General features: G+C 45.1%; 1 protein-coding gene across 1 annotated transcript; it reads left to right on the top strand.

Moving 5' to 3' along the window:
• The first annotated feature begins 3,344 nt into the window (after positions 1-3,344).
• Positions 3,345-9,006, top strand: NEFL (neurofilament, light polypeptide). Its single transcript, XM_004685388.2, has 4 exons — positions 3,345-4,706; positions 5,676-5,800; positions 6,176-6,495; positions 7,079-9,006. Exons 1-4 carry the CDS (start codon positions 3,660-3,662, stop codon positions 7,219-7,221), a joined length of 1,635 nt encoding a protein of 544 aa, XP_004685445.1. The 5' UTR covers positions 3,345-3,659; the 3' UTR covers positions 7,222-9,006.
• The last annotated feature ends 2,251 nt before the right edge of the window (positions 9,007-11,257 follow it).

Consider the following 11,257-nt stretch of genomic DNA (forward strand, 5'->3'; position numbering starts at 1 on the left):
CTGGTCTGAGGTTACTCTCCCAGCTCACTGGTGGCAGAACTTTGCTGTCCTGACCCCTAGGCTGATGTTTCTCATAAGGCTTGTCCTGAAACAATTTGAACTTAACGCTGAGCTTTTCTAAACAAATGCCAGAACACAAGTGCCCAGGGTCCTAAAGGGTTTTAGAATAATAATAAGAAAAGTTAACTAGGTTTTAGCCCTGAAGCTCTCTATATCTCTTGGCACCAGAGAAGTAAAGTCATCTCAAAGGTTGTAAGAGCCCTTTGTTATGAGCTTGCTGGTAATATGAAAGAAAATGATGTCCTTTTCTTTTAAACAACACTTGCCTCAAATAATCCTTTAGGGAATTTAAAGATTATCGGGGTAACCAGAGTGGCAGACATTCCATTAAGGAGTTTCATCAACATACTTGTGCATTTGTCTTTGAAATAATTTTTATCTCCCAAGAGTGTGTTTTGTCGGCAGTCCTCACATTGGTAATTGATGCACAGATGTGTCACAAGACCTGAAGTCTTCTAAAGAAGAATGCCATGACTGCAAATAACACCAACACAGAAAGGCTTATTATGGTAAGGTAAAGAGAAATCCTTCCTACCAGATTCCCTAAAGTCGTTCCTTTTCCTTTTCCTTTTTTTTTTTTTTGACACAAGGAACAAATTCCATGTGGGCATATTATTTTATTTTTATTTCTTTTAAGATTTATTTATTTATGCATACGGAACTGTAATACAGTCCAGTGTTGCATGGGTGGTGAGAGGATTCACCAGAGACAGAGCAGAACAGGCAGATCCATGAAGTACATTGCGGAGGGGAGCATTGGGGAGACAGGAGAAGTCTCCTGTGCTATGTGGGTCAGCTCCTTGGCTGGGAATTGAACCCATGCAGAAGTGGTGAAGGCTAGCTTCACAGTGCGGTGGTTTAACCTGTTGGCCACCAGGGAGGGGAAGGGATTTTAAAAGGCATTTGTTGGGACAGAATATTTTAAAAGAGGCAGGCACTCGGCAGAAGGCTGAAAGCAGAGTAGATGTGGGCTGCATTGAGGAGCCCTTCAAAGCAAAGAAGAGGGGATGAGGTGGCTATGCCAAGACCAGCCAGATCTTTTCATAGAGTTGACCTGTCCCTCTCTCTCCAATCCTATTCTCCAGGTTCGGCAAAGAGCCTCTCATACCCCCCTCCACAGATTTCCGCCCCCCATGTACCTGCCTTCAGCTACCCAAAGAATGCAGCAGGTGCCCACAGGTATCCTCCCCTCATGCCTTTCACTGGCTTTGGAGCTTCCCTCAGCCACCTCCCTCCTTTCTGGGCAGCTTCTGCTGCTGCCCAGGCCATGGAGAAACATGGCAGAAATGCTGATGGACTTAAGATCTCTGAGGGTCACCTAAAACTTGGACAGAAGGGTGCTGGCACCAAGGAGATGAGTTTATGAATACCTAAGAGAGTGAGTGTGCAGCCATGTGGTTTACATAAAGCAGGTCTTAGAATCCACTCTACCTCTGTTCATCCACATCCGGGTAGTTGGGAGAAGACAAATATGGCTTATCTAGGTTGTCTTCTTCATCCCCTTCCTTTCCCCAAAGAAGACTTTCCCACTGTTGACTCAATGATGAATGAAAGAGCAAGGATATAGAAGAAGGGCTAGAAGTCATTATTACACTTCTGTTGGGGCCAATCAAAATCCAGGAGAGTCTTAACAGCTTAGATTTTAAATCCTACAATGATGGTGCATGGGTGGACCCAAGCAGTTCTTTAGTTTTGATATATTTCAACTAGCAAATATAACGTGTTCTAATTATTTTGAGATGCTAGATTGTTTAGAAACCACATGAAAGTTCTCTGCTGAGTCTTTCTCTGTTCCACAGAGAGATGGTGTCTCTGAATCACTGGCCTCCTCTGGAGTTGGAAAGGACTGAGAGGCCGAGCCTCACTCTCCCTCTTGCCTAGAGGAGCACAGCACTTCCTGGAGCAATCTGACTGCCAGTACTGCGCTCCTCAGCGCCGCTGGCAAAGCAATCTGGCTATTTCAGTTGAAAGCTGTTACCACAATCCCCCTTTTGCCTCCTAAGTGTGTGTGGGGGAGGGGGGGGAACCATACTTCCCAAACACAACAATGTAAGCCAATATGACTTCAATAATTTTTAATGGGTGTAAACAGTATCCGATCCCAGAGTTTGTGAGGCTTAAAAAATATTAAATTGTACCTCAGATGCGATTATGCAAATAGAATAAAATTAAAAGGCTTGTCTAGAAAAAAATCTTAGGCACCCAGTGTAAATCTTTGCAGTCCCTCCACGACGCCTTATCGTGTGCAAAAGCTCTTAGAACCGCAGGGTCCTGTCAACGTCCAATACCGCCTCCGCCCTCCGCGAGTTTCTAAAGGAAACCCCTGGATTCCTGACAGCATCTGATATGTATTTATTATAGTGTGTGTTGAGGGTACGGGGGAAAAAGGGGTCACAAAGCTGTTTTTTGTTTGCTCCAGAAAGCGGTGGGAGATCCAGGCTCGGGGTAACTCAGCGGTACTCAGGTCGTCCAGGGCTGGAGGCAGCAACCGCGCCCAGAAAATCGGCCACCTTGCAGGGCTTGTCAAAATCATCAGGTTGGGTGGTACACCGGTGAGGAAGAGGGAAAGGGGCTTTTTAATGGGGCTGTGTTGGTGGCGTCAAGCAGCAATTCAGTTTGCTGAAGGGAAAGGCAGTAACATCAGCGGCCAACGTCCCCTCCACCCCACTACAGCAGAACGCGCCGCCGCCCTTACAAGAAGGTTTTCTCGAGGGTTAGTTTCAAACTCATCTCCGCTCTCCTCCACCTGCACGCTCCATGAGCTCAAGGCATTCCGGGCTTCATTCCTAAGTAGAAAAGGAATGAAAATCCACAAATACTAAAAGGTTGATATTAAATGCCCTGCGAATTTAGAAATGCGAAAACAAACACACACCGTGCCGCAGTTTCATGTGCGTGTGCGTGCTGAGAAGCAGCGCGTTACGGGGGTGATGGGGGCGGGCGAGGAAAAGAAGGGGGGCAGGTGAATTAAAGTACCAGAAAAAATCTACAAAGAAACGTAAAACTTTCCTCCAGAGACGCCGCAAACATGACATCGTCCTCTTTCATCGGTATCTCAAATGCTCCAGCGGCATTGCCTCGGGAGTGAAGGCGGAAAGTTGAAGGTGGACCCTAGTGGGGAGGGGCGAGAGAGCCCCCAGAGGGTCTCGGAGGTGCCGGGATATGGACCTAAGGAGTTAGCTGGGAGCGAGAACCTGTTAGGGGCTAAGTCAGAACCCTAGGCATACCGGATCCTGGAATAAGCACAGGGAAAAGAAAGCACCGGGAGCGCAGGGAAAGAAAAGAGTTACGGGGCAGCAGGTCTCAGAAAACAGGGCCTCGCAGAAAAGTGGAAAGGCGGAGGCGAACCGCAGCGGCCGGCTGCCCCCGCCCCCCTTTTGCGCAGAATCCTCCCTTAGCTGCGGCAGCGCGCCGCCCCCAATGGCCAGGCGCGCCGCGCTCGCTGGCAGGCTGCGTCAGAATTCTCCCCGCGTATAAATAGAGGAGGCCGGCCCGCGCCGAAGCGCACACAGCCATCCATCCTCCCCTTCCCTCTCTCCCCCGTTCTCCCTTCTCTAGGTCCCCATCTCGCCGCCAGCAGAGGGACGGCGACCGCCACCATGAGTTCCTTCAGCTACGAGCCGTACTACTCGACCTCCTACAAGCGGCGCTACGTGGAGTCGCCCCGGGTGCACATCTCCAGCGTGCGCAGCGGCTACAGCACCGCGCGCTCCGCTTACTCCAGCTACTCGGCCCCCGTCTCCTCCTCGCTGTCCGTGCGCCGCAGCTACTCGTCCAGCTCCGGCTCCTTGATGCCCAGTCTGGAAAATCTCGACCTGAGCCAGGTAGCCGCCATCAGCAACGACCTCAAGTCGATCCGCACGCAGGAGAAGGCGCAGCTGCAAGACCTCAACGACCGCTTCGCCTGCTTCATCGAGCGCGTGCACGAGCTGGAGCAGCAGAACAAGGTTCTGGAGGCCGAGCTGCTGGTGCTGCGCCAGAAGCACTCCGAGCCGTCCCGCTTCCGGGCGCTGTACGAGCAGGAGATCCGCGACCTACGCCTGGCGGCGGAAGACGCCACCAACGAGAAGCAGGCGCTCCAGGGCGAGCGCGAGGGGCTGGAGGAGACGCTGCGCAGCCTGCAGGCGCGCTACGAAGAGGAGGTGCTGAGCCGCGAGGACGCCGAGGGCCGCTTGATGGAAGCGCGCAAAGGAGCCGACGAGGCCGCTCTGGCTCGCGCCGAGCTCGAAAAGCGCATCGACAGCCTGATGGATGAAATCGCCTTTCTGAAGAAAGTGCACGAAGAGGAGATCGCCGAGCTGCAGGCGCAGATTCAGTACGCGCAGATCTCCGTGGAGATGGACGTGTCCTCCAAGCCCGACCTCTCCGCGGCGCTCAAGGACATCCGCGCCCAGTACGAGAAGCTGGCGGCCAAGAACATGCAGAACGCCGAAGAGTGGTTCAAGAGCCGCTTCACCGTGCTGACCGAAAGCGCCGCCAAGAACACAGACGCCGTGCGGGCCGCCAAGGACGAGGTGTCGGAGAGCCGCCGCCTGCTCAAGGCCAAGACGCTGGAGATTGAAGCGTGCAGGGGCATGAACGAGGCGCTGGAGAAGCAGCTGCAGGAGCTGGAGGACAAACAGAACGCTGACATTAGCGCTATGCAGGTACCGCACCACGCGAAAAATAGCTGGCGCGGGGAAGAGGCTGCCAGGCAGAGTTGGGGTGGGTTGATGTGAGAGCCCCCCCCCCCAAGTGAAGACCGGGATAGTCATCTGCTTGCAATTAGGAGGTGGCCGTTGGCTCTTGCAGGCCGAGTGGGGGGGGGAAGGGTGGGGCATTGGAGGGGGTGGCTGGGTGGGGGTGTGACTGCAGTCTGGGAAGAGGTGCTTGGTGCTGTGGAAACGCTGCAGTGTGAGGGCCCATCCTTGCCGGGGGTAGGTTTGTGCAAGCGAAAGGGTGTGAGCCGGCTTGTGCTCAGTCCTTCTTCTCTGCTGTCCTACATAAACCACTAGTTGCACGGATGGGACCTTTTGATTAGTGAATACAACGGAAAGCCCTCGTTATTTCTGAAGGATAGGGGACGGGCATGCTTTATGATTCCTGTCCCAGAGCAGACAGACAGCCATATGGTCAAGATATTATAGGTTATGATGTTCATAATAAGACATTTCTTTTGTAAGGATTTCTATATCCTAGGGAGAAGAAAAAATAATGTAGACGCATAGAAACTATTTGGGATAAAATAATTTTTAAATCTAGCTGCTCCTTTCTATAAAGAAATGGATTAATTTCTTGACTATGACCCGGATAATCTTGAATGAGAAACGTCTAAGTCTGTTTGGTTTTTATAGGATTTTATGATGATTAGTAGACTGTTAGCTAAAGAACATAAACCCCATTTTTAATTAGTTTCTTTTTGTTGCTTTTCATCTCATGCTTCTTAATTCATGAAACGAGATTGGGGGTGGGGCAAGGTTTAGGAAGAGAAGAGGCAGATATTTTAGGGGAGATTTTAACTAGGATGTGTATACTTTAATTTTAATTAAATCTAGGGCTTTGCAGCTATACCACAGCAAAGTGAGAGCTATAAGGAATTTCATTGGATTTCTCTCTCTCTTTTTGTCTTTCTACAGGACACAATCAACAAATTAGAAAATGAACTAAGGACCACAAAGAGTGAAATGGCACGATACCTAAAAGAATACCAAGACCTGCTCAATGTGAAGATGGCTTTGGATATTGAGATTGCAGCTTACAGGTAAAACATTAGGGGCAAAGGTAGCTGCCATTCAGGTTCCATTTACAGCCAATCTGAAGCCTTCACCGGTGGTAGGCCTTCATAATTAGACTTGTTTTTTGCCTTTTCCAAGAAGAAGGTGTTTAGATAAACATATAAGAATTTCACCCTGTAGTAATGAGTCCTGTTCTTACCTACCCAATTAATTTTAATCTACTATTTTAGTTTTTTTTTTTTTTTTGTCTAGTTATAATACCCCAGTGATCAAGTGTTGACAATTCCCAAGCCTGCTCCTGCTTGCATTGCATGCAAGGGTTCTATGAAGGATGGAGTCTGGGGGAGGTGATAAGTACTGGGCTCAATGTGCTTCTCTGTTGCGGTTTGTCACCCCTCCAGGAAACTCTTGGAAGGCGAGGAGACCCGGCTCAGCTTCACCAGCGTGGGAAGCATAACCAGCGGCTACTCTCAGAGCTCCCAGATGTTCGGCAGATCTGCATATGGAGGTTTACAGACCAGCTCCTACTTGATGTCCGCCCGCTCCTTCCCCTCCTATTACACCAGCCATGTTCAGGAGGAGCAGATAGAAGTGGAGGAGACCATTGAGGCTGCAAAGGCTGAGGAAGCCAAGGACGAACCCCCCTCTGAAGGAGAAGCTGAAGAAGAGGAGAAGGAGAAGGAAGAGGCTGAGGAGGAGGAGGGGGCCGAGGAGGAAGAAGGTATGCTAAGAAAACACCTTGAGCATTATAAGTGCAGACAGGGTGTGGTGATGCCTCAGGGGGTGGACAAATGAAGCCTTGCTTATGGCAAGGAACTTTGTTCATTTATGAGTTTGGCATTTTCAATAGTAACTTTATTCAACAAACCTTAGAAAGTACCTGATTTCTCAAATGGGCAGTCCTCCAGAGATACACATCTCTGCTTAGGTTGGTAGTTTTTGAAATGAATATTTCAAGGTGCCATCTTCCTGTTCCTTATTCCTATGAAGCATTTTAAAATGGATTCATTTAGTGTAACATTACATATCTTCTAGGACAAAAATGAATACTGTGCTCCTAAGGGAAAATGTTGAGGTCCTGGAGAGAAGCAGAATTTACAATACTAGAAATCTCACTCTGTTTCCATAGGTCTTCGAGGCAATAGGTGTTCTCCTGGGAACATTGTGGTCGAAATGTTTTGGGGAGAGTAGGTCTGAGTGGTGTGGGGGAAGCCTTTTTCCACTTGTATTTTCAATTTAGCAGAAAAGTTTGGATTGAAATTACCCTGGATTTGGAGCTTGTAAACTTTCTTTTTATGTTAAAGCAGCCAAGGAAGAGTCAGAAGATGCAAAGGAGGAAGAAGAAGGAGGTGAAGGTGAAGAAGAAGAAGAAACCAAAGAAGCTGAAGAAGATGAGAAAAAAGATGAAGGTGCAGGGGAGGAGCAAGCAACAAAAAAGAAAGATTGAACCCCCCTTTCCTTAATTATTCCAGGAATAATTCTCCCAAAATCAGGTCAACCCATCACCCACCAACCAGTTGAGTTCCAGATACTATATGAATTAAGAAGTCAATATATGTATAATGCTGAGATGACTTAGGTTGGACATTCAATGTTGTGCTATGACTTTTCTCCTTATGCAGAGTACTTGTTTGCTTGCAGAGTGGCTTCCTGGCTTGCTGCCAGCAGTGCATGGTCCACGCTTACGAGTTCAGGATCTATGGCAATGTGAATCATTCAGATGTTTACAATAAAAAAAACACACACATGAATAAATGATTTCACTAATGTTACTGTTAAACCTTAGGGCAAACTAGTTCTCTGAACCTTCGATGGTTAGAAATTCAAGACCTCGAATTATGTGCAATAAATAGCAAATAAAGTTACACTGAATGACATTTCTTGCTGTGGTTGTTGAATTAATTAAAGTCTTCTAAATAAGGCATTGATATAAGTCAAGTGGATGATTGATTTCCAAATGTTAAGTTAAATTTTTGACAGTTACAATGCATTTTCTCCTTTAATTGGTAACACTGAGGGATGCAATTATGGCCATTCAGAAATCTCTTCAGAAATTTTACTGATAATAAACTTCAGTAAATGGGAGTCTTTGGGGGCCCTTCTTTAATGAAGGACAATAATACACTTCACCCCATAAATATACTCCTTTCCTAAATAATAATGCACTTTGCTCTATGTACTAAAGAGGAGAAAGGGCTTCTTGGAAACTGTTCATTTGATTTTATCTGATTAATTCACCCTTTATGGTAAACAAATCCTCTTAATACTAGTCTGCAATAATAAACATGAATAAGAATATAAGTTCCATCCACTATAACTACATTTTAGTAAGGTATAACTATGAGAAGTTGAAGCCCCAATAAATTATATAATCAGAGGGAATGATTTTCTATGAATGTGTAATTTTGGATAAAATAAGGCCATGGAAGATTATTTACCACTGCAAATGTATTGCCTGGAATCCTGAGCTCATGATTTAGTATGTTGTTAGCTTATGTCTGTTGTCTCAAATAAGGAACATTAAATGTCATCTATTTTAAAACTTTTAAAAAGTACAGATACAGGTAATGAAATTGTTAGCAGCCATAAAAGTTGGAGATTATATACCTGTTTGTTACATTGCAATTGCTCTGCATGTCTTTATGGGAAATACTTGGATTTCAGTGACAGCTCTAACTGGTTGGACATTGTATCGAACACACGCCTCTGTCCTCTCTGCCAACTGCAATGCTGTGGAAGCTTTTGTTCTTACTGTGGAATGTAGGTGGAATTACGTGCTGGTCTGCTTCTGTTCTTGGGCCATTGTTTGTCAATGAATGTTGTCTACTAATTTGTTCCTTACACAACTGCTAAAAGTTCCAAATTTAAGCAGAAAGCAGTCTCCCTTTAAAGTCTGATCACTGAACGCTACCTATTTCTAGTTAAACATTTGTTATTGCACAAATAGGAAAAATATTTCTTTGTCTACCATGATGGTATGGATTTGAAATGAGAAGATTCTCAGTGTGTTGGCTTCTGTAAAGACTAAGTCACCTCAGAAACCAAGCTTTTTCACATTTCTATTATAAAGCACTGGCTGCTACACATGGCAGACCTCCAACAGGTGCAAATTCACACAAAAAAGGAACAGGTCAAATGGAAACAGCTGGCTGGGTTGAGAATTACTTGAAGTCAGAACACTGTACCATACACTCTACCCTGTGTGCCATAATAAAATACTAAAAAAACCTAAACTGAATGGATTTGGAGTCTTTAATTTTTTTCTCAAATTTAGTTCCTTGGTCAGTATACTGCTGTCTGTTCTCTACTCCATATCCCCACCCCATCTCCAGTCTTCTTTCGCTAGACTTTCTCTTTCCCTGTCTATGACACCCCTAGCCCCCATCATCCACTTCTGCAAACCAGACAGTGTTCACTCCTCTTCTCAACTCCAGTAGACCAGTCTCTATCACACTGTCGATGTTACTCCCTCTGTATCTAGAACCTTCTACATTTCTCCTTTCACAGTCGCTGCCCTAATGAGCTTCCCTGACTTCTCTGTCAGAGGCATTCATCCTTTCTCCCCTGTCCTCAAGCTTGCTACCTGTTTTTTTCTATATTTAGATCCATAATCATTCTCTTGTGGATCCAGGCATTCACAAAGGTGTTCATAAGGTGGGGTACATCTTGAACACTCTCATACACTAGTGAACATTCTGAGGAGTAGAGATGAATTTAAAATGAATATTCAACTGTCATCAAATTTTAGAATGTTAGTTCTCAAGGTATTATTTTCCTGTTTGATCACAATTTTCTAGTTTTTTTTTTTTACATTTAAATGGTTCTGAATAGCTGATCCTTTCTTCCTTCTACTTTTCCTTCTCTTTGTCCACTTTCTTGCATGTATTTTGGCATGAGCTATTTCAAATCATTTTGGGAAAGTGGTTAAAAGGTGACTAAAGAAATAAATATTTGTTTTCAGCTATTATGCGCAACAAAAAACCTGGCATTTATAGGGCACTTTTATAAACTTTATATAACAGCAAAGGTTAAGGGGCATGCAGTGGAAAATCCAGGATATTTTCTTCTGGGGAAAATATGCAGATAAAGGGGAGTAAGTGAATTATGCAGGTTGAATGGGGAGAGTCATTTTTAGTTTAATGTCCTCTAAAAACATTTCCAGAAAATCATTCAGAGGGAGAGCCAGTGATCCAAAAGGTACGGTCATGGAAAGAGAGAAACTTTAAACAGCCTCAGAAATTATCAGTAGTTTTTCACTTCTACTGCAACCTTGATAATTATTTGTGTATGAGAAGTTTAAAAGATACAACAATATATAAAGACAAATTTGTAAAATGGAGAAAATTTACATTTCCTCCAGTCAATATTATTTTCATTTTTTTTTAATTTAAAAAAAGATTTATTTATTTATACATACAAAACTGGGGTACAGGCCAGAGGTGCAGGGATGGTGAGAGAATTCACAGAGACAGAGTGGGGAACAGAACAGGCTGATCTACAAAGTACACTGCTGAGGGGGGCAGGGGGTGGGCCAGGAGAGGTCTGCCCTGCCATGTGGGTCACCCATGGGGTGGTGCTGAAGTGGCTTTAGCCTCTTAGTGCTGTGCTTTAACCCACTGTGCCACCAGGGAGGCCCCTTATTATTATGTTTTTTAAACATTCCACTGCTTCTACTTACACATATGTTGACATATCATGTCCACTCATTCCACATGTTAATCACGTGGCAGGCACGACTCAAGGGGCAAGGCGTGGCAGACAGTATCCCACGTGTAGGGATGACACTGGTTTGTGTGTGTAAGCAGACAGTGAGATCACAAGTCACCTATCACCACTACCACTGTACTCTCATGATTGCACAGAGCAGCCTGTCTGATTCAGTGTTGGGGGAACCACATAAGGGTGTTTCTTTCACCAGGCACTAAGGATTACTAAGGTTACTCTAAGACAGAGGCCATGTGACTGTTTCTTTTATGACCAATAATCATCTATTCAAGACGGTCTGCAGCAATTCCAGCTTTAAATACTTTTTTCTGGTGTTGTTACCAACCCACGTATTCTTATTTGATCAGGGGCCACCAGTTAAGTGTAATGTATGACCTGATTTAAGTTTGAACATATGTACATGAAAATCATACCTTGGCAATGAATATCTCCATCAATGGATAGTTTACTCTTGTCCTTCTGTTGAAGTATTTCTTCAGTAATTCCCCTGTTGGGACTTTGTGCCTGAAGAGTATTATGTACGTTTCAATTGCTCTTGATATACACCCCCATATTCTTTTTCCTATAAAGTTTGGTGACTACACCTCAAGGTCTTTGATTTCCTGCATTGGTTCATTTGAAACCAAGCAACAATTTTTCTAGTGAATGGGGAGGGTCGGGTCACTGTAATAGCAGCGAATATATGATTTTAAAGGAAAGTTGTGACAGAAAAAAAGTATTTATATTTTTTGTCAGGTGGTCAAATCCATTCAGTTGAT

The sequence above is a fragment of the Condylura cristata genome, unplaced genomic scaffold (genome assembly GCF_000260355.1).
Source record: "Condylura cristata isolate star-nosed mole 26May11 unplaced genomic scaffold, ConCri1.0 scaffold00018, whole genome shotgun sequence".
Lineage (NCBI taxonomy): Eukaryota > Metazoa > Chordata > Mammalia > Eulipotyphla > Talpidae > Condylura > Condylura cristata.

Coding starts and splice junctions, on each gene's coding strand:
- NEFL (XM_004685388.2), top strand. CDS start 3,660: ATGAGTTCCTTCAGCTACGAGCCGTACTACTCGACCTCCTACAAGCGG. Junction 4,707..5,675: donor CTGACATTAGCGCTATGCAG/GTACCGCACCAC, acceptor GTCTTTCTACAG/GACACAATCAACAAATTAGA. Junction 5,801..6,175: donor ATTGAGATTGCAGCTTACAG/GTAAAACATTAG, acceptor TCACCCCTCCAG/GAAACTCTTGGAAGGCGAGG.